Here is a 20,588-nt window from a genome sequence, read left to right as displayed (position 1 = left end):
ACATCATCTTTACGCCCACATCTTTACGTTATTCTGTACATACATGCTTACATACTTGCGAGTCTAATGTTTGTCACATTGCTTGGGTAAACACCGCGCCGTAATATCCTACCGAACCTACCATCTCACTCACGACAACCTACTTCCTCACCCGGACCGCCCGAGAGCAGATCCAGTACCATGAAGCTGATCCTCTCTACTTCGTACGCAGACCCCTCAATCACGACATGTGAGCTGTCCAAGACGCAATTCTGACTAGTTCTTCCAGCAACATCATGGGCGCTGGCTCGTCTGTCCGGCGCTCAGTAGGCAGCAAATCAAATGCCGAATTTGTCTCGTCACTCCGCTCGAACCTTGACGAGCATTCCTCCCCCGAGCAAACGAACGGAATCACCAACGGCAATGGCGCAGCAACGCCCGCAAAATTACACTATAAGTCATGGACAAAGCAAAGCTCGGACGGAACGGAGTTGCACATCCCGAACCCTGATGCTTCTAGCTCCGGCCTTGAGGAAGAGCGGGAACAGTACGACATTACACTGAAGTTGTTCTATTTGCCTGGTGGTTCGACCGATTCTGCTTCGAGAACATCCCAGACTCGCGAAGCCATTGAACTCGTCCTCAAGGAACTCGGTGTTCCCTCGGTGGACCTTCTTATCGTTTCGTTCCCTGGCATTTATTTCGACGAGCAGGAAGATTGCCCAACCAAGATTTCGACTCGTGGTCCCGTGGAAGCAGAACCCGAAGGAATTGACAGCATCATTGAATCTTGGAAGGCGGTGGAATCATTGAGGGAGGAGGGACTCGTGAACAAGCTTGGAGTTGCCGAGTTCGGCGCAGAACGTCTCGCGATGTTCTTGGAGGGTACTACTAGGCGCCCAATGGTCAACCAGATCAATCTCCGCGACTGCTGTTCTGTCCCAAGAGACTTATTGACACTGGCAAAAGAGAAGGGTGTGGAACTCCTAGTGCACAACGATTGCTCAAACATTCTTCCACGCGGTACTCTGAGGGAGCTTCTAGGCCCTGGTCCCGATGGCGCTGGTGTACTTGCGCCTTCTTCCAAGGCTGGTGACAAAAGGAAGTCCCTGCACGGCGAAGCCAACAAGAATGGAACCAACGGTGAGGTAGCCCTTTCTGGAGAAGTGCAGCCTCAGTGGGTCGTCAAGTACACCGCTGTAGTCAAGAATCGTGGCATCGTCGAGAACAAGGGTTACTTTGCCTGTGCAGAATTGGAAGGTTGAGACTGTTTCGACAACAAAGTCTCCTCTACCCGTCACAATACACATTTTTCTATGACAGGATCAGGTCCGGGAATGCAAGAATTACCAGAAAGGTACAAGACACGCAGGCCATTGGAAACGAACAATTCTGCCACCGAACATGGTCTAGCATCCAGTAACATTTCTACCGTACGCCACAGCACAGCAACAATGCCAGACATCATTTTTGGGCACAACGACCTCGGTAGCAAAATTGGACTTTACCGGCATCCGTCACGGAACTTCGTATGGATATGATCAGCGCTGTTGAATAAGCTCGGACAACCTCAGGTCGCTTTCTGGTCTTTCTGGTCCGGCTTAGACTCTGGACAATCGTCAGTCAAATTCTTGAGACAAATCTGGACACACTCACTCTTCGGCGCTGGCTCACGTTTTGAGGCACGCGTCTCTGACGTATCCGGCAATACAAGGTATCGATGAAGCTCCTTGCCCTTGGAGCGGCCAATCCGGAGATCTATTCCCGTGTGGGCGTAAACCTCCTCGCAGTCGTAGCACATCGATTCGTGGATGGCTTTCGTGGGCGGCGGGTCGAAGACGCATTTGCCGCTGCCACTAAGCCTCTCGGCGCATGCGAAAAACAGGCCCCGCGTGCGAGGGTGACCGCAGCCGTGGCGCGTGCCTTGGGTGTATTCGCACATGGTGGCCTTGGTTCTTTTTCGAGGGTCAGTGGTGCACGCAGGAACATATGAGGATAGAGGGAAAGGCACACTTCAGGGGAGGTTGGCTGCAATTTAAGCGAAAGTTGGCGATCGATTTCTTTGATCGAAGCGGATTGGAAATAGTTGAAGCGCGTGGGAATTTGGTGACACCTCGGTCTTCTTTTGATACAGCGGCAGATGTCATTTGTATATCAGCGGAGACGGTATGGCTGCATTAGACTTCTAGGGTGAGGACATGCAGGAAATCTAGATCTGGTCATTTACCACCACCGTGTCTCCGGGCCTGCAGAACCGTGCGCGTGATGGTTCTCAATTCTATTGGACATATAGAGATTCAGAGACTGTTCCATGGCTGATAGACGACTGTGAAACACAGCAGTGTAGAAGTACAAGTCTGTATAGTCAATTCCAGAATCAAGCACGAATGCGCCTGTGAGACCCCATCAACCCAATCAAGCGCCCTCCCACTTTCCAAACTTCTTCCAGTCATCATACACACTCCTCAGGACAGCGCGCTCGCTATTATTCATTCCCGCGCTCAGCGCCTTGACGGCTTCAGGACTCTGCACCTCCATGGCCTCAATAACCGCCCAAAGACCAGGCGTCAGCGCTTCGCGCACACCCTCGCCCAAGGCGCCACTGAGCACCTGCGCACAAAAGCTATGCAGGAGGGTAGGCACATACTGTCCGACGTGCGCGCGTGCGCGTCGCGTTTCGTCAACGAGGTCATTACGCTTGTTGCTGGCGTTATTGTGCGTGCGCGTGGGAGGATTGCACAGTAAAGTCAGCAGGCGCGTATATGCGCGAGCGTGACGCGAGGCGAGAGGCCTCCTTGACTCAGATGCCGATTTGTGCTGAACAAAGAGGCGACCTTGCAAGGTTTGTAGCGTGGCGATCAGGAGGTGAAAGCGGCCCTGCAAGCGAGCTCGGTGATGCAGGAGCAAAGCGGAGAGGATAGAGCAAAGGTCTAGGTAAACCAGACGCTCAGCTGGAGAGGGTCGAGAAAGTGCCTGAATTGTTCGCAGAGTTTCTTCGGTCAGATGCTGGTTGAGCATGAATGGCTTCTCCCGGATGATTGTCAGGAGACAGGATACAGAGGCAGTGTAGGAGGCGAAGTCGCTTGTTCCTCGAAGTGTTTCCAGTAGCTGCAGGTAAAGTGCATGCACCATCTTCTCGTCCTTTGCCGCCGCCTCCCTTGTGAAAGCGGTAAGAGCATTCTGCAGCACCGTGATAGCTTGTGCTCCGGCACTTTTCGTGTCTGGGACAATGCTTTTCAGTACGCTGATCCGGTCAATCGAGCTGGATAGCTTTGCCATTTTCCTGAGCTCTTCCATGAGGGACTGTCTATCCTTCGGCGAAAGAGTTGACTTGAGAAGCGCCTCGCCCAAAGAGCTACAGGCTTCGAAACCCTTGATCTGAGCGAGCAGATTGAAAGCCGGTAGCAGCAAGCCACTCGCACTCTGCCTCGTTTTGCCGGTCGTCGCGATGTCGTCCGAATTTCTAGACAGCACCTTGTTACAGAGCTTTGTTAGTGCTTTGTCGTCCGTTTCTCCAACAACACTGGATCTACGCAAGCAGATGAGTAGCTCCAAAAGAAGCTTGGGCATTACACCAGCACCTTGAACGTCGTGTTGCTTTTTGAGAGTCTTGACAGAACTTTGGGCTTCTTCGACGATACGAGCGGCAAATGCAGCAACGAGCGGGGCGAAGTCATCTGTCAGATGTGCGAACACACCTTTACCCAAGCCACCTTCTGTACATTGTACGATGGTGCTGATGATGGCAAGCTGGTCACAAGAAGAGCCATCTTCGAAGTCTACTCTGCCCATTCTTTGGACGGCTTCCTGAACCAGATTCCTCAACATGAGGCGCGATCTTTCTTGATCTTGTGTTGACAGCAAGTAGACAGCCACGGAACGCACAACGTCCTGGAGTAGCTCGACTGAGGCTGCATCTGTTGCTGCCATACTGGCCTTTTCCTTCTTTTCTTTGCCCTGTTTGTTCTTCTTAGGTGCGGCCGATGTCCGGCACAGACTCCACAAAGCAGATGCATCGGTGCAGAGACGAGCTGTCGCATTCGGGAGCTGCATGAGCCGAATCATGACTGAATAACGCTTCGATATGCGAGACTCATCAGATTCCACGCCAAAGTCCAGACCAACGACCCAGTCAAGAATGCGCTCCCGCTGACCTCGCGTGAGACTCGCCACGGGGAGCTGCAGCATCAGATCCAGTACAGTATGTTCTTGTTGGCTATTTTTGCCTTGAGAGTCAGATGCCTTCAAAATCGCCACGATGACTTCGTCAGAAAGCTTCGAGTGGGAAGCAATGAGTGCGGATTCAACAAAGGCGGTAACCTTTTCAAAGTGTTCCGAGTTGCCTTTCGTCGATACTTGAACGATCGCCGAATCAGCCACGGACGAGATCATGTCTTGTCTGGCGTCTTTTTCGAGGAGCATGAGCAGATCGGGGAAAGACAGAAATGCAAGCGAAACAGTGGTTGAAGACTTAGAAAGGCTAGCGACAAGACCTGCTGCGAGCTGCCGGCATTCGTCATAGCCTTTGAGGCGAGAGCAAACCAGACCAATAAAGATCTCAGCGTGCTCAACGTCCTTTCCGGAAATTCTGGCTTTGACAATTCGCTTCAACGCAGGATGAGACAGTATCGATCGTGCCTTATCGGACACCGAGTTGGGATCCTGTTGGGCAGCGGCCCAAGTGGGAAACCATAATTCGAAGGAAAGACCTAGCATGAGCCAAACTTGGGGAGACACGGCTTTGACCTTACTGTCTTCGACAAGGGCCAGGGTAGTGTGCATGATCTCTCCAAGCCTTCCCTGCAGTCGGGCAACGTATTCGTCATTCTTGATACCCTTGAGCAGAGCGAGTAGCACAGTGGCAGTTGCCCAATGTGATGAGGCAGACAGTCCGTCTGAAGATTTCCCAGTGTTTTTCGAGCTGGCTGCGCCCTGTGCATGCACAGAGTCAAACAAACCTTCGACCTGATCGACAGTCAAATGAATTTCTAGAAGTTCCGCCAAAACATCGTCCAGTTGAGTCCACACGGTCCATGACAAGGGCTTGTCGGCCATCAGAAGCTGCTGGTGCCATCTTTGCACGAAATCGCCGAGCTTACGGCTGCTTGCGAATGCGCGCATAACTGGCTGGGCGATTGACCTGACCAATAGATTCTTTGAATCGGTATCGTCTGCCGACAACATCTGCTTCGAAGCAGTAGTCAAAGCAGGGAATAACTGATCGGCCAAGTCTTTCTCTAAGAAAATAGTGGGATCCAACGCAATGATCTCCGCAATCAGGGCAATATCCGCTGATGCAAATTTCTCTGTCGGACTGAGATTACTGTGACGGCGTACAATGTCCTTCAAAGTGGTGGAGGGCAATGAAGCCCGCTTGCCAACAACTTGAAGCATATTCACCAGCGCCGCCTGACTTCTGAGCTTTCCGTCGTGCTCAATGCACGTTAGGAGCTCGAGGAATACAGCTTCGACCCAAGGGCGTTCCTTACTGCGCTGCCGTGCAGTTGTCATGGGGATGCAACGTAGAGCAATATCAAGCAGATTGGGTAAAGCCTCGCACAGCTGCTTGCTCGTTTCATCCACGACCTCGATTTGTGCACTCAAACTGGCCAGCTTCCCTCTCAATTCGAGGATGTTCCTTTCAGAGTCGCTGGTCTGGAAGAAGGCCGACCGCGCAGGAAGAAAGATGTGACGCGCAATAAGAACTTCAAGATCCTGTGAAAGGTTCGTCCTACTCAGCGATCCAGCATGCTCACCTCTTTTACGCTTTGTGGATGAGCCTGAAGGATCTCGAGATTCAAGATTGCGGAGTAAAAGGGCACATGGGATCAAGCAATTCTCCGCGAATGCGTCGTTTTCCAGGTTTCCAGGTTTCCGATTTGCCCACAGGCGGATTGCTGGAGCAGCCAAAGGAACTAACTCATTCGCATCCGTCTCCGAGATGTCGGTTGTCTGTAGTAGACTGTCCACGGCTTTGGCCCAGGCGCCGAGGAAAGACGCCGCAGATGCACTCTCTGTGCTCAAGAGTTGTTTGACTGGCGCGCCATCTGGTCCAGACGAGATCTCTTCCAAGGTTTCAATCGATCGTGTGATTACGCTCATTAACGTTGAAAAGGTATGATCCTGCAGACTTTGGATTGCAGTCTGTGCAATGAACACGACATTGAATCGAGCAAGCAAATTTCCGAGTTTGTGAGGTGCAACGAGGCGAAAACATCTCTCGAGCAGCGTCCAAGCGACTTCGTTCCTGCAGGCTTTCTTGTCGTTCTGTAGCTTAGAAACGAGCCATCTCAGAATCATCTCCGCACGGAATCCATGATTGCAGAACTCGCTCGCGGTCTTCAGTTGCGATTGAAGATCAGGGAGAGAGTCCAGAGCCTTGAGCCGTTGCAGTGAGGGCTCAGCTGCAATTTGTGAGTCGACATCCACCTTATCCGAGTCGACGCCTCCCATGATGTTCTTGCGTCTCCCCGTTCTGCTCACAGGATGCGAGGTCAGACGTCTGGATTCGCCCCGAATCTAAGATCTTTGGCGGTTTCAACTTTTTGATTGTGGCCCGTGCACTCGCGCGGACAATCCCGGCAGCTTAACAGCTCCAGCATTGGACTTCACGAGCTCCCTCAAGATCGCATAACGCTCTAGCAATTGGAGGTGTCAAGTTCGCTACGACTCTTGTCTTTCTGTCACTTCCAAGACTATCCACACATACACAATGGCCGACTCAAACACCAACGCGCCCATCACCGCCGCTGCGGCCCGCCCCAACAGGCCGATGAGTGAGGCTCTGCTTAACGAGAAGGTATGAAGTGCTTGCCAAGAGCATATCAGAGACTGGGTCGATGGGGAGAAATTATCCGTATCGCCGATGTATGCTGGGAACGCAAGCTAACTAGCCTTGCAGTGGGACCACTGCCTTAGCACTCTCCTCATCCGCAGCACCCTCGGCGCGTCTTTTGGTGTAATCTTCTCCGTCCTCCTTTTCAAACGCAGGTCGTGGCCAGTCTTCACAGGTCTTGGATTCGGCGCTGGAAGGGCTTGGGAGGAGTGCGACTCTGTAAGTACATGTTGAGAAGAAGTTGGGCGTTATGGACATTAGCAGGAGTGGGAGCGCCGTTGTGTTTAGCCCACGCGGCACGATCGAATCGGCAGCTTCTGCTTGTCTAGATTCAGCTCACTTCTTTCGATGGCATTATACTGATGAGCGACCCAGAGCTTCAAGCGCGCGTCTGCCACCTCCCGCGACGGTCTCCGCACTTTCCCCGGCCGTCCCTCTTGAACGAGCAACAAATCGTGCGATGGTATTGAGCGAAGAAGTAACAACTCTGGTTACGAGTTGTGCAAGAACATTGGGGGTAGAGGATCGGCTTTTGCGCTGCAAGCCAACATCATTTCGAGGGAAAGTGTACATATAATGGCGGTGTACCACAAGATTCAATCATGCAGCAGCGAGGTACATGAGATTCGGTGTATTACCATGTGAAAGGAAAAAGAACCATACCATTCCATGTTCCATACAAGTTATCAGCCCAAGCGGGAGCGGCTAGGTTTCCTTAGTTCTCAGTGAGCTATGGGAAACCGAGAGGTCTATGTTCGCGCTCGTTCAAGGAGTGGCATATGGTGTGCTGCCGATGATGCATTAATGTCTCAATCGACTTGTTCTGCGAGAATGATGTGGTATAAGAACCCACATGGAGTTGTCACTGGCTACATATGGGCACCAGTAGTGACGACCCGAAACGTATGCTCCCTCAAGTTTGCTGAAGCATTCAAGATAGATGACTAGGTGTAATCTCACATTGTGAACTCAATTTACGAAAATGCAATCACAATTCGATCCCCTCGAGCGCCATGACACTGAACCAAACGTGAAGCTGGCTGATTCACATGCTTCCTAGTCAAACTGTGTTGGTTTATAGTAGTTATAGCTGTAAAAGACCGAAATGACGTCAAAATGCACACCGTGGTGGCCGAGTAAGTTTTCTTCCGGAATCAGGCCAATCAGGGGCCTCCGTTAACATTTCCCCAGGTGGTCTAAGGCGGTAGATTTAAGTTGACCTCAACATTACTCTACTGGAGCGATCCGCGCGCGTTCGAACCGCGTCCACGGTAATCTCTTTTTTGCCTCGAATTGTTCCTAATGTATGCATAATCACAAGTGCCACTGGCAGAGAGGTCTTTTTTATTCCAGTCTGAGGTGAGATGGGACGAGGCGTGTTGGAGTCAGCAACAAACTTTCGAGGTCAATGTGAGGGCAGCATAAAGATGATGTGAGGCTAATGTGAGGGTTGCAATGGCCGTCCGAGGTCGACAACGCAATATCTCTCTAAAGACGTGATTGGGTGCATAGACGAAGTTACCGAAGATTCTTGCTGCTCCGTTCTTACGCCTATTTCAGCTTCGGCTGCCGTTAAAACCGAAGCTACCTTACGAATCCTATGCAAATCATTGCAAATAGCCTTATGTTGGATTCTTTTGCGCTGGTTGGGACCTACACATACTTCATTTGACGCATCAAAATGTATGCGCAATTTGATATTACAGTGACAGCTTGGATCATGCGCCAGTGCTTGCCTTCGTTGTTTGAAAACCTAGGTTCAAATGAAGTGAGGATCAAGGTAGCCCTACCGTCCGGTATGTCCTCAAGTGAGCGCCCTGGTGGAGTGAAAATCGAAAGCACGTCTCTATGCCTCATCTAATGTATGCTAAAACCATGTTGCCTTTTTCGATCTTGGGCCTTGTGATAAGTCTCATCTTTAGGTTCGCGTGAAGCTTCAAGTCACCGCAAAACCTACAAGCATCCTCCGTCCCACCAAGGCAGTCTCGATAATCATTGAATTCGTTCTCTCCGAACCGTAGTTGTTTCCTGTCAAATTAGAGTCAGCTCTTCGAACTGGTCTAGCCGCTTCGCCATAATGGCCACGGAAATCCGATTCACACATGGTATGAGATCGCTGCAAGCCTGACGTCACAGTCCGCGCGAAGTGAGGTCGCAAAGCGGAAAGCAGATCAATCGCTCGTGTTTTCCTTCGCCCAACTCTACAATTTCCATGCACCAGAGAATGCGGTCACAATGCACTTCTCTGGCAATTTCCACGCTCAAACGAGTGCAATGCAGGCCCGCGAGAGTCAACGCACACCGCAGTGCCTTCGGAATCAGGCACAAGTCCGCCGACGCCCAAAGAATCGATGAATACGCCGAGGACTCGCTAAACGCGCCTTTAAACCCCGTACAGGCAGGCACGAATAGTGTACCTCCTCCTGCGACTCCGCCACCCATCGAGCGACCGAGAACTGGACCGGAGGAGCAGGCGCTTAAAGCGCAAGCACTGTTTGGCTCGCGGACAGCTGATCCTGACGCGCGAGAGGCGGAACTCAAGAAAGCTTCTACGAACATTGCCGGTGTGCTTGTGCCTCCTCGTCCAGATGAGCCAGACAACTGCTGTATGTCTGGATGCGTAAATTGCGTTTGGGATCGCTATCGGGACGAATTGGAAGAGTGGGCAGCGGCGAGCAAGGAGGCACGACAAAAGATGCAAGAGCAGCGCATCAAGGGACAGGCTACTGGAATGATGTCGAAAGAAGGCGGTATGCCCACGCATGCAGCAACAAGTATGGACGACGATGGTGGAGGATCAGAGACAAACTGGGACGTGATGGAGGGAGCCGATGAAGGAGAGAAAGACCTCTTCGAAGGCGTGCCAGTGGGAATCCGGGAATTCATGAAGATTGAGAAGAGGTTGAAGGAACAACACAGGAAAGAACAAGCTGCTGATCAGTGAGCTCCAGCCTTGCGTCAGAGTCCTGATCACTCCGGTTGCGTATACCAGAACACAAGGATTTGAGATCCCCACGACTATGGCTCGTATCTCTTGAACAACCTAATTCGTATAGTCACGAGTTGAGGAATGACTTCCGGGCATATGTGATGAACAGTCCTGGACTTGGAAGTTTATTAGCTGGGCTGGATTCTAGAGCGAAAGAAATTTGGAATCTAGACGCTATACGGTGAAGAAGCCCATGCGGCTCATGGTGCAACGTTACATAGTCAGAGATGATGACACGACTTTTAGAGAACGGAGGGGAAGATAGATGAGCATCAATGGATTGAGGTGTTCTACACCATCTCTACCCATCGCCTGTTTGGCACATTACGTGTAAAATGGACGGTCGCCGATTTCTTGATTTGGTTTTCGTATTACACGATCATGATTCCGTTCAAAGCAAATGTTTGGGTACTCGTCCATTCATGCCATAACCTTACCGCCCAAACGCCTCAGCCCCAAACGCCACATGCTAGCTCCCCATGCCACAGCCCATGCTCAAAATGATTTAGGCACCAGAGGCCTTGGTGGTGAAGTCGGTCTCGAGGTCCGAAGCCTGGCCAATCTCAGTGCCACCGCAGTTGCAAGCATCCTGAGACCTCTTGCCACAGGCGCAGGCGGAGCCGGTGGGCTTGCTGTTCTCGTTGCTAGAACGGCTGCAAGTGCACTCGCCGGCAGGACGCTGGTCTGTCATAGGAGTCAGTTTCCGTCGGACGATCAATCTGAAAGACAGCGGTATCGGTGTTGGCCATTGCCGATCATAAACTTACTGCAAGAGCACCTAGCTCCTGAGGTCTTGTTCTCGGTTTGAGCCTTCTCGCAGGTACAGTGGAGGGCAGGCTGCTTGCCGCAGGAGCACTTAGCCTCGGAGGCGCAAATGCACCCTCCCTCGCGACCGCAGCAGGTGGCAGGAATGGCAGCGGTGGCAGACATTGTGATGTGAAGTTGTTGTTGGTTGTTGGTCGGGTTAATTGAATTGGATGATGGCAAAGGGTGGTTGATGCTTGGATCAGTTGATGTCGAGGTTTCGTGATGAATGAATGCAAACAGCTGATCGAAGAGTAGAGACGAGCTGTTTTATGCCTGCTGCCATCTGATATTCATGCTATCAATCGTGGTCATTCACGTGGATCTTTACCTCTGCAGAGCTCGTGATTGGCTGCTCTCGATCGTAGCGCGCCCGCCGCCAGCTTCTCGAACCACCCAACTGGAAACTTCTGCTGCGCTATGGAGCTGGGAGGTAAGCAAGCGAAACTCGACTTCTGATTGGCATTTGAAAGACTGGCTGATTTCATTGCGTTGATTCTGACGAACAACGATTGTCATTGGCACCCATCACTCATTGCTCCTCTGAAAGATCAAGGTCTGAGGTTCCATGATACCTTGTGTAAAGCAGCCCGTGATCTCTGGATGTCTGTGTCCTCCCGAAAGAAATAGGAGTGATATACTTACTTCTCTTGTAGAACATGGAGACAAAGGCTTTAACTCAGAGAACCTGTATTTCGCCTGTACCCAAACACGTCATAGTCTTCCGAAGGCTACAAACCTTCGGGTGAGAAGTGGACGCTTTCAAGACTACGATTTATGGTTGAGTTCGAGGCGGTCGTTCCCGTTCGCTTGAAATGTATCTTTAATTCTCGCACTTCCAATGCTCACCAACCCAATCGCTAATGACATCTGTCATCGTCTTTCCGTCCAGCGCGCTTCTTGTATCTTCCTTCTCATATTTCACCCCCAGGAACCTCAAAGCCAAGAGAACCCAATCTTGAACGAACTCGTTGTACACCAGGTCTATCTTCTCTGGAGCACCAGTCTTGTCGGCCGGATCGAAATTCACGCTAGCCCCAACGCAGTTCGGAACATCGTAGAACTTAATCCGCTCGTGAATGGTGTCATCCCCATCGCTGCCCATGTCATCAACTGTGGTGTATCCAGGTATATTGGGTTTGTCGGAGACGACTCCAGGGCCTTCGATCGGGCTTTGCTGCTCGGAGCGGAATAGTGCGTGCTTCGTTGGTGATTGATCGATCAAAGTTGCCAGGTTTACGGGAGGAAGAGGAGGGGCAAGATCGTCCAGTCTATGAGTCCCCATTGTGTCGAGTCCCTGTTCTTTGAGAGCCAGGAGATCTTCGAGCAGGATAGGGCCTTCGTTGTTGAGGAGCTGAAGGACCTGGCTAGCCGCTTTGTAAGGCACATTTACGGCCTTTCTGAAGCCACTTGTGAATGGAGATACCAAGAACGTGCTATCTATAGTGAACGGTCCTTTGAAGATGTCGAAGCGCATGGCTCCAGTGTTGGTGATGACAATCGAAGGCGTCTTACCCCCGCTGAAGGTATCCGGGAGCACGCTCTTTTCTAACCAGCTCAACAAGCTCTGATCAGATGGGTAGGGTGCCCGGCTGAGCCAGTAGTCCGTGGGAGCGCAACCAAATGCGTGGTCCAGGTTTAGATTGTTGCGAGCTTGGTATATGGCTTGCGAGACGTTCTTCCCAACGTCCGTCGAGAAGGTAGTAGCATTGGTGCCTGAGTGATGGTGCAGAGAGTGCAGATTGTTGTCGATGTACAGCCTCTGGTACGATAGACCTGATTTCTCGGGCACAACGAGTCCCTTCTTCTCAGAGTTCAGGCCAGACATCGACAAAAAGCCAAGTGTCTCCATGTAGCGACCACTCTCAATGCCCTGAGCTGCTTTCTCCCACTTCCTGTAATCACGGATATGCGTGTGGCCGCCGAAGAACACAATAGGCGTGTCCCATCTAGCGTTTCGAATCGCTTTGTAAATCAGATCGTACTCTTCGCTGTTTCTAACCGGTACATGTCCAGCTACAAGGAACAAATCGACGTCCTTGATCCTGATAGCGTCTTGGAACCATTGCTCCTTGACAGTCTCCTGAACAGGCTGCACCACCGTATTGTTCGCATTTCCATGGAAATTGAACAGAAATCCAAACGAGATAATGCGAATACCCTGGTTCTTCGTGGTGAACTTTCGGTATCTTGGTGCAAGAGGTTCCAGCTCGCCCGTTTTGGGATTCTGAATGTCCAGATTTGAAGCAATATACGACTGCTTGAAGTTTGGTACGGTGTTGTAGTACTCGTTGTTACTGGAGTTACTGAGGTAAAGCTCGTGATTGCCACTCGTGATCACATCGATGTTTTGGTGCTTGAAGATATCGAATGTATATTTACCCTTCGGGTTGCTGGCATCGTAGAGGCCATTGCCCTCGACCCGGTCACCGGTATCAATCAGCAGAAGATCTGAGCCATCCTCATCGGCTCGCTTATGCAAGTGTTTAGCAAAGCTGATGTAGTCACCCCAATCTGCGCTGTACTGCGGTTCTTGAAGGTGACCACCATGCCAGCCATGCGTGTCTTTATAGATGAGTCGATTAGTCCACAGGCTGACCAGCGATACTGCACAGTTCACCTACCTGTTGTATGCAGGAAGTTCAGTTGCCCCCAAGGTAGCTCGCGCAAGGGCGCGCTTATGGGTGCCGGCGCAGATGGCTGCTCGGCGTATGCAAGATGTGAGAACGCTAGCAGCAAGGCAGACTGAAGCGGTGTCATGATGTAGGTTCGAAAAACAGTGATGCTTAAGCATCGACTGGCACGCGATACAGACGCGCCTTTGAGGGTGGCTGGACCTTGATGAAAGGCAACGGGACGAGACGCGGCTACGTCAGGGCAGGTGGAGCGCTGCTGCGAGCTCGAAGCAAGGGAGCAAGCTTGAGCCAAAGTTCGCAGGAAAACGGCATGCGAGCTGCAAACATCCGACTCTCAAGCGAGTCCTCCCACGGCCTAATTCGACAGACAATTCTCACCACCCGGATAACCTGATCGCATCGTTTTTATCTGGCCCACACCATTGAGCGCCCGAAATGTCCGACAGGCGCAGCGTCTCCCGCGGCCGCTCTCTCACACCCATGGACGACGACACGCGATCCAGGTCACAGGCGCGTTCCGTCACTCCACGCGATAACTCGCGCTCGAGGACGAGAACACGGTCGCGCAGTCGAGGAGGAGCCAATGGTACACGCGACAGCCGCTCGCGTAGCGTTTCTCGCGCGCGATCACCCAGGCCGGCGAGCCCAGAACGCCAGCCGCGCAGCGCCAAAATCGTGATCGAGAAGCTCACAAAAAACGTCAATGAATCTCACCTGCGCGAGATCTTCGGGAACTACGGCGACATTGAGGATCTGGAAATGCCAATCAACCGCCAGTTCTTGACGAACCGCGGCATTGCGTACGTACTGTATGCCACACCTGCGCACGCCGAGAGCGCTATTGCACACATGCACGAAGCGCAGCTTGACGGTGCGACCATCAATGTCTCGATTGTACTGCCCAGGAGACGCTTCAGTCGAAGCCCTGCGCCCAGAAGACCGCCTCCCAATCGGTTCGGAGAGCCGCACAGATACCGCGAGCCGCCGCCCTCGCGCCCTGGACCAGAGAGAGCGTTCGGTCGCGGGGGAAGAGGAGGGGGGAGAGGACCTGCATACAGAGACGACGGTCGGAGCTACCGACCTCGCAGCTATTCGCCAGACCGCAGCCCTCCGCCACGGAGACGCCGGAGCCCGAGTTACGACAGCAGGAGTCCGAGCCGCAGCCCTCCACCACGGAGAAGGGAGCGCGACTATAGTCCGCCAAGGGGTGGTGGTAGAAGGCGTAGCCCAAGCTATTCGGTCAACAGCAATAGGAGCGCAAGCCGGGACCGGAGCTACAGTCGGGATCGCGGTGGCAGGAGACGTTGAAGGTTGCGAGGGTTTGCGGATTCAGGGGTGAGAAATGCTTTCCTCAACTATTCGTTTGGCGCCGTCAGAATTGCTTTTCCAGCGAGGCGTTCATTCGGGGGCAAGGCAGTTGCCATGTTGGGAAAGGCAATGGGGCATTCGCACGATATGCAAGGACAGTGAAATAACGCGACGCCTCACGGCGCGACGGCAGGTCCAATATTGCGCGGCCTTGTGACCGCATTTGGGCATATACCAGTCCGCTAGCGGACAGACATCAGATAGCGAGATAATAAGCGTGAAATGAAAGGGAAAGATGTCGAGAGCGCCGAAACCCACTATTACAACCATCATTATGACAAGACAAACGAGAAATCTCAGCTTCGTATGCACATTTGATGCTTTGTTTGCTTGCACAGGTTTGCGCTGAGATGATGTCTCTTTGCTCGTCTCAAGGCCGCTCCGATTCGTTCGCTCCTTTCTCTCTCTAATCCGGGTGGGATTCAATCTACGCGCTTATCCATACGCTCCGTTGCTTCATTATGGCCAAAAGGAGAATTCGATTTGGCTGGTCAATTTACTTTTTCGGTTGAGTCTAGTAGCCGACATTGACGAGGTAGTCGGCAAGCTGCTCGACGGTGTTGGCGGCGGCGCCCGGCTGGACGCTCTCGGGGTAGTGGGTCACAAGGATGGCATTGGTGGTCTTGACGATGACAACGCCCTCTCTGCCCTGTAGTCCAAATGTATCAGCATCTTTCCATGTTCTGGTGCCGCCTTGCAGTTGTTGACAAGTCTCTTACCTTCTTGCCGTAAATACTCCTCTCGTCCGCCTTGATGACCACGAATCTCTCGCCAGCGATGTGCAGACCGGTGCTCTGAACCTGCTTCACGCCATCGGTACCCTTATCGTTGTATGCGTTGACGACCTCCTGCATCTCGGCGGGCGACACGGTGAAGCCGGAGGAAGTGGCCCAGACGCTGTTGCCGGCATCGTTGAAGATGGCGGCCTTGTCGACGTTGCCGGTGGCGACGAGGCTGGAAGGTAATTAGTAGGCGATCGCTGGTAGGTGTTACAGGCGACATGATGTGTACCTCTGGTCAACATATGCTGCGAACCGCGCATGTTAGCTCTGTGCCTCGAGTTGGGGTCGCTGATGACTGGACGACGTGCTTACCTTGCCAAGACATGATGGATGTATGTGTAGATGTGAAGACGCTTGAGTCGAATCTGTGCTAGTGTTTGTTTTCGTTTGAGGATCGGAGGGAGGTGAAGTTGGTTCGAGTGTTTGGAGTGTTGGTGCAGTGGTTGAAACAAATTGTTGGTGCTTGCTCCTGTTGCAGCCCCGGCTCCACGATGCGCGCGGGGCCCATCTTTCCGCCTTGCCCCTCCAACAACTCGTGAATCTTCAAAACGCTGATCCCAGTCCTTGGCTGACATAGCCAACCTTGTTTCAAAACGCGAACGCTACCTTTATTAATCTGGATTTAGATAATTCGTACCTTATGAAGGGAAACACATTGACTTTTTATATACTCACAATTACTGCGATCACTGCGATACGATGCTTGCACCTCAAATCCAGCATCTGGCCCTGTCAGGCACTTACCCCAAATGACAAGACAAGGGCACCGAGGTCCCCCAACAGGCTAGACATACATCTTTTCGCTCGCAGAACCGTCTAGTATCTCCCGGCCCTCCTCTAGTTACAAGGTTCCTCGGTCAATTAAAGAGCGGTCTGGCATGACAGCACGGCCCTTCCCACTATCCGAAGACAAGCCGATTCATCACACGAATGTCATCCGCTGCTAAATGTATAACGATATCAGTTCCGTAAAGACACTGGATAAATCCCTGGCGTAGAGAGTCCCGAGAGTGCCGCCAGTTGCATCTTGACGTCTCTCAAACATAGATACCTCAAAATCAACAGAGATTATTACAAGCAATCATGACCTCGATGGGAGTCTAAAGCCCTCGATCCCACCATAGGATCTGACCGCCTCCATTGACATTGGTTTGATGACAGTGCATGTTCATTGTCCGTAAAGTCTGGCCTGCAAGGCGATAACATACTTGCCTTTCAATCTTGCTGGTCTTGATCGCTTCGCGTGACAGAGACCCTACGATGGAAAACCAACCAGGTAGATATCTGATAGATCCACCGTTCGCTGGTAGATGAGCATTAGCGTTCTGGGAGCAAATGGAAGACCTCCAACTTCGGGTTGTTCAGCCTCTCTTGAGCGCTTACACCCATCTGAATCAAGGCGACTAGAGACTTTGCCATGGTCTTGCTGTCTCGTTCAGCGTTTAATAACGTGAGTTATGCCGTGATGCTCGGTACTCTGTATCGTGGCAACTCTGGTCGAGCGGCGGCAGTGAACATGAACACGGTGGCCATTTTGCATAGTACAGATGTTCAAAAGACGTTGGAGTCTTCCCAAAAATGCTATGTAGCTCTGCGAGACGTGTATTGTATGCAGGGGTCAGAGCTGCGATGGTCGGATCTCAAGCTCGTGCAGGTGAACACTGGCTTGTGCTCTTCTTCACGCGGGACTCTCGTCCCACTTCGGCGCTGTCAGCCCGGTGATGCCGGCCGTTAACACCACCCCTCGATGATGGTGCACAGTACGTACACTCCCAACCCACGACGACATGAACAGCAAATAACACGCTGTTCATCTGGCACACTGGCGACCTCTCCTACTCTACTTGGCACGCTGCCAGAGCTAGCGAGATCAAAGTCGAAGCTTGTCCCTTGACCCTTGACGCCTACCATCTCTCCACACCCAATCCTGGTCTTGGAATAGCATTGCGCCAGTCAAACGTCCAGTGACAACCGCGACACACACCTCGCCCACCATGGCGCAAGCGGCCGCCGCCATGTTCAACCGTGGCATGGGTTCCTCCAGCAAGGACAACACCATGCGCGGCCTAGTCTCCTTTATAGCCGATCTGCGCAATGCGCGCGCCCGCGAACTCGAAGAGAAGCGCATCAACAAGGAGCTGGCAAACATTCGATCAAAATTCAAGGGCGGAAGTCTGACTGGATATGACAAGAAGAAATACGTCTGCAAGCTGCTGTACATCTACATTTTGGGCTGGAACGTGGACTTCGGACACTTGGAGGCTGTGAACCTGGTGTCTGCGAACAAATACTCAGAAAAGCAGATTGGATACCTTGCTGTGACATTGTTCTTGCATGAGCAGCATGAACTGCTGCACTTGGTGGTAAACAGCATACGGAAGGACCTGGCAGACCACAACGAGCTGAACAACTGCCTGGCATTACACGCGATCGCGAATGTGGGTAGTAGGGAGATGGGAGAAGCTCTTTCTGCGGATGTACACCGGCTGCTGATTTCGCCGACGTCAAAGCCGTTCGTGAAAAAGAAGGCTGCCTTGACCTTGCTGCGACTGTTTCGCAAGGTGCCCACGATCGTGCAACTGGAGTGGAGGGAAAGAATAATAGCAATCATGGATGACCCGGACATGGGTGTTGCCCTTTCAGTAACTTCGCTTGTGGCTGCTTTGGCGCAGAATGAGCCTGAAGCATACAAGGGAGCCTACATCAAGGCTTGCCAGAGGCTACGAAAGATCGTCATCGACCAAGAATACTCTGGCGACTATGTGTATTACAAGGTGCCTTGCCCTTGGCTGCAGGTCAAGCTTCTCAGACTCCTTCAGTACTTCCCGCCATCTGAGGACACCCACGTTCGGAGCATTCTGCGAGAGTCACTGCAAAGGATACTGGATAACGCGATGGAGATGCCGAAGAACGTCCAACAAAACAACGCCCAGAATGCTGTACTATTCGAGGCCATTAATTTAATTATTCATCTGGACACGGAGCGGGATCTCATGGTGCAGATATCATCCAGGCTGGGCAAATTCATCGGTTCGCGCGAAACCAATGTCCGATACCTGGGCCTTGAGGCAATGACCCATCTCGCAGTCCGAGCAGAGACTCTGGACCCCATCAAGAAGCATCAGGACCTGATCATTGGATCTCTGAAGGACAGAGACATTACGGTGCGACGACAGGGCCTCGACCTATTGTACAGCATGTGCGATGCAACAAACTCACAGAAAATTGTTCACGAATTGCTGAAGTTCCTGCAAACTGCAGACTACGCCATACGCGAGGAGATGGTACTCAAGATCGCAATTCTCACAGAAAAATATGCCACGGACGTCAAATGGTACGTGGACATCTCCATGCGCCTCATTGCAATGGCTGGCGATCACGTCAGCGACGAGGTGTGGCAGCGCGTCATCCAAATTGTCACAAACAATGAAGAGCTGCAGGTATATGCGGCGAAGAACATCCTGCAGTACTGCAAGGCCGACCATTGTCACGAAACGCTGGTCAAGATCGGAAGCTACTTGCTAGGCGAATTTGGACATCTCATTGCGGACAACAAAGGGTCGAGTCCCATTGAACAGTTTATGGCTCTGCAAAACAAATTCAACGCGTGCTCGCTGAGCACGAGGGCCATGATCCTATCGGCTTTCGTCAAATTCGTCAACCTCTTTCCCGAGATCAAACCTCAGATTCTGCAGGCTTTCAGAGTCTACAGCCACACCATCGATTCAGAGTTGCAACAGCGCGCCTGCGAGTACTTGGCTATGGCTACGATGCCGACCGATGATCTTCTTCGCACAGTCTGCGATGAGATGCCGCCCTTCCCAGAGAGGACATCTGCGCTACTTGCCCGTCTTGACAAGAAGCAGGCGGCAGTAGGCGACAAGCGGACATGGTCTGTGACTACGAAAGATGGCTCTTTGCAACGGGCACAGACTCTCAAACGTGATTTCAGCAGTCAGAGCAAGCCCGGTGTTGCGGACGCTTCCAGCGGTGCAGCTGCTGTCAACGGAGGTACTGGCGCAAATGGTACAGCCAAGTCCACAGACGATCTGCTGGGGCTCAACATTTCGTCGGGTCCCAACCTCGCATCGGCTTCACATCTTTCACCAGACTGGGAACCTGGCTACAACCGTCTGATGATGCAGCCTGAAGGTCTGCTTTACGAAGATGTGCAGATCCAGATTGGCGTGCGGTCCGAATACCGCAGCGAAGTTGGCTGCATCATTCTCTATTTCTCCAACAAATCATCCGCGCCCATTCAATCATTCACGACAACGATCGACAATCCATCTCCGGGCGCATTGAAGGTCGACATGAAGGGCTTACCTGACACGACCGTACACTCCGGATCTCAGACAAGCCAGATGATCATGTTCGAGGCCAAATCAGTGTTCGCTCAGCCCCCTACGATCCGCGTTTCTTACGTCGCCGGCTCGCTGCAGGCAATTACTCTTCAGCTTCCCGTCCTCTTGCACAAGTACATGGAGGGTGCCGTATTGTCTGGCGAAGACTTCTTCAAGCGCTGGAAGCAGATCGGCGGCGCCCCTCGCGAGGCGCAGAAAATCTTCCAGGGTTTCGATGTCTCCGGCGACAACACTAGGAGGTTGTTGAAGGGCTTCAAGTGGGGCATTCTGGACGGCGTCGACCCTAACGTGAGGAATTTCGTCGGTGCGACGGTATTGCACACGAGCGGTGGCAAGTATGGTTGCTTGTTGAGACTGGAGCCCAATGCAGAGAACAAGGTTCGTCTATCTCGATCACACTTTCCCTTTGCGACATCGCTAATACCTTTTCAGATGTACCGCTTGACCATCCGAGCGACCGACGAGGCAGTGCCGCCTGTATTGATGAAAGCCATGGAAGAGCGCCTCAGCAAGCCTTACCCGGTGTAAGGCTGCACGGTCGTCAGTGAATAGAAAACCAGCTGGCGCGAAAACAATATCGTCATTTCAAAGCGTCGGGCGTTGTAGCGGAGGGATTGGTGGATTTCAGCATGCTCGGCAATGCATCATACAGAGGGAATACCAGTTGTATAGCGTTTCACAATTCAAACAAAAGTCCATGCCGTTGCTGATATGCAACCCTCATGTCAATATTATTAATTCCTTCATCGTCGTGAAACTCTGGTAGTGAAGTCGCGAGAATAGGTGATGCCAAAGCGGGCTGTTGCGCCGCCACATCCGGACCGAGCCGCA

At 52.2% G+C, this 20,588-nt stretch overlaps 9 protein-coding genes across 9 annotated transcripts; 4 read left to right on the top strand and 5 right to left on the bottom strand.

Annotated features, from left to right (window-relative positions):
- The first annotated feature begins 147 nt into the window (after positions 1 to 147).
- WHR41_02263 (uncharacterized protein) lies at positions 148 to 2,211 on the top strand. Its single transcript, XM_069370869.1, has 2 exons — positions 148 to 203; positions 269 to 2,211. Exons 1-2 carry the CDS (start codon positions 181 to 183, stop codon positions 1,242 to 1,244), a joined length of 999 nt encoding a protein of 332 aa, XP_069232096.1. The 5' UTR covers positions 148 to 180; the 3' UTR covers positions 1,245 to 2,211.
- Positions 1,550 to 1,921, bottom strand: WHR41_02264 (uncharacterized protein; the record flags this gene model as incomplete). The annotated part of the gene is made up of 2 exons (XM_069370870.1): positions 1,550 to 1,587; positions 1,636 to 1,921. The coding sequence occupies 2 exons, from the start codon at positions 1,919 to 1,921 to the stop codon at positions 1,550 to 1,552; spliced, it is 324 nt and encodes a 107-aa protein (XP_069232097.1).
- Positions 2,212 to 2,394: 183 nt separating the features above from the next.
- On the bottom strand, positions 2,395 to 6,432 carry WHR41_02262 (uncharacterized protein; the record flags this gene model as incomplete). Its single annotated transcript, XM_069370868.1, has 1 exon — positions 2,395 to 6,432. The coding sequence occupies one exon, from the start codon at positions 6,430 to 6,432 to the stop codon at positions 2,395 to 2,397; it is 4,038 nt and encodes a 1,345-aa protein (XP_069232095.1).
- Positions 6,433 to 6,604: 172 nt separating this feature from the next.
- Positions 6,605 to 7,496, top strand: WHR41_02261 (uncharacterized protein). The gene is made up of 3 exons (XM_069370867.1): positions 6,605 to 6,778; positions 6,881 to 7,033; positions 7,190 to 7,496. Exons 1-3 carry the CDS (start codon positions 6,692 to 6,694, stop codon positions 7,253 to 7,255), a joined length of 306 nt encoding a protein of 101 aa, XP_069232094.1. The 5' UTR covers positions 6,605 to 6,691; the 3' UTR covers positions 7,256 to 7,496.
- A 1,530-nt stretch (positions 7,497 to 9,026) lies between these two features.
- Positions 9,027 to 9,758, top strand: WHR41_02260 (uncharacterized protein; the record flags this gene model as incomplete). Its single annotated transcript, XM_069370866.1, has 1 exon — positions 9,027 to 9,758. One exon carries the CDS (start codon positions 9,027 to 9,029, stop codon positions 9,756 to 9,758), a length of 732 nt encoding a protein of 243 aa, XP_069232093.1.
- A 307-nt stretch (positions 9,759 to 10,065) lies between these two features.
- WHR41_02259 (uncharacterized protein) lies at positions 10,066 to 10,863 on the bottom strand. Its single transcript, XM_069370865.1, has 2 exons — positions 10,571 to 10,863; positions 10,066 to 10,487 (listed from the first exon to the last, which is right to left on the bottom strand). The coding sequence occupies exons 1-2, from the start codon at positions 10,731 to 10,733 to the stop codon at positions 10,309 to 10,311; spliced, it is 342 nt and encodes a 113-aa protein (XP_069232325.1). The 5' UTR covers positions 10,734 to 10,863; the 3' UTR covers positions 10,066 to 10,308.
- A 191-nt stretch (positions 10,864 to 11,054) lies between these two features.
- On the bottom strand, positions 11,055 to 13,440 carry WHR41_02258 (uncharacterized protein). The gene is made up of 2 exons (XM_069370864.1): positions 13,232 to 13,440; positions 11,055 to 13,172 (listed from the first exon to the last, which is right to left on the bottom strand). The coding sequence occupies exons 1-2, from the start codon at positions 13,365 to 13,367 to the stop codon at positions 11,431 to 11,433; spliced, it is 1,878 nt and encodes a 625-aa protein (XP_069232326.1). The 5' UTR covers positions 13,368 to 13,440; the 3' UTR covers positions 11,055 to 11,430.
- Positions 13,441 to 14,697: 1,257 nt separating this feature from the next.
- WHR41_02257 (uncharacterized protein) lies at positions 14,698 to 15,830 on the bottom strand. Its single transcript, XM_069370863.1, has 4 exons — positions 15,706 to 15,830; positions 15,623 to 15,638; positions 15,331 to 15,565; positions 14,698 to 15,260 (listed from the first exon to the last, which is right to left on the bottom strand). The coding sequence occupies exons 1-4, from the start codon at positions 15,716 to 15,718 to the stop codon at positions 15,126 to 15,128; spliced, it is 399 nt and encodes a 132-aa protein (XP_069232329.1). The 5' UTR covers positions 15,719 to 15,830; the 3' UTR covers positions 14,698 to 15,125.
- A 1,314-nt stretch (positions 15,831 to 17,144) lies between these two features.
- WHR41_02256 (uncharacterized protein) lies at positions 17,145 to 20,460 on the top strand. Its single transcript, XM_069370862.1, has 2 exons — positions 17,145 to 20,135; positions 20,190 to 20,460. The coding sequence occupies exons 1-2, from the start codon at positions 17,388 to 17,390 to the stop codon at positions 20,283 to 20,285; spliced, it is 2,844 nt and encodes a 947-aa protein (XP_069232330.1). The 5' UTR covers positions 17,145 to 17,387; the 3' UTR covers positions 20,286 to 20,460.
- Positions 20,461 to 20,588: the final 128 nt, after the last annotated feature.

This window comes from Cladosporium halotolerans, assembly GCF_011745625.1.
Source record: "Cladosporium halotolerans strain TM138-S3 chromosome Unknown Sca5, whole genome shotgun sequence".
NCBI lineage: Eukaryota > Fungi > Ascomycota > Dothideomycetes > Cladosporiales > Cladosporiaceae > Cladosporium > Cladosporium halotolerans.
This window is presented reverse-complemented; position numbering and strand designations above follow the sequence as displayed.

Bases quoted from the DNA above. Each gene is read 5' to 3' on its own strand.
- WHR41_02263 (XM_069370869.1), top strand. From the start codon at position 181: ATGAAGCTGATCCTCTCTACTTC. The intron at 204-268 runs GTACGCAGACCC...TAGTTCTTCCAG, and splicing joins AAGCTGATCCTCTCTACTTC to CAACATCATGGGCGCTGGCT.
- WHR41_02261 (XM_069370867.1), top strand. From the start codon at position 6,692: ATGGCCGACTCAAACACCAACGCGCCCATCACCGCCGCTGCGGCCCGC. The intron at 6,779-6,880 runs GTATGAAGTGCT...CTAGCCTTGCAG, and splicing joins AGGCTCTGCTTAACGAGAAG to TGGGACCACTGCCTTAGCAC. The intron at 7,034-7,189 runs GTAAGTACATGT...TGAGCGACCCAG, and splicing joins CTTGGGAGGAGTGCGACTCT to AGCTTCAAGCGCGCGTCTGC.
- WHR41_02259 (XM_069370865.1), bottom strand. From the start codon at position 10,733: ATGTCTGCCACCGCTGCCATTCCTGCCACCTGCTGCGGTCGCGAGGGA. The intron at 10,488-10,570 runs GTAAGTTTATGA...CTCCTATGACAG, and splicing joins AGGAGCTAGGTGCTCTTGCA to ACCAGCGTCCTGCCGGCGAG.
- WHR41_02258 (XM_069370864.1), bottom strand. From the start codon at position 13,367: ATGACACCGCTTCAGTCTGCCTTGCTGCTAGCGTTCTCACATCTTGCA. The intron at 13,173-13,231 runs GTAGGTGAACTG...TCATCTATAAAG, and splicing joins GAACTTCCTGCATACAACAG to ACACGCATGGCTGGCATGGT.
- WHR41_02257 (XM_069370863.1), bottom strand. The intron at 15,261-15,330 runs GTAAGAGACTTG...TTTGGACTACAG, and splicing joins GGAGTATTTACGGCAAGAAG to GGCAGAGAGGGCGTTGTCAT.
- WHR41_02256 (XM_069370862.1), top strand. From the start codon at position 17,388: ATGGCGCAAGCGGCCGCCGCCATGTTCAACCGTGGCATGGGTTCCTCC. The intron at 20,136-20,189 runs GTTCGTCTATCT...ATACCTTTTCAG, and splicing joins AGCCCAATGCAGAGAACAAG to ATGTACCGCTTGACCATCCG.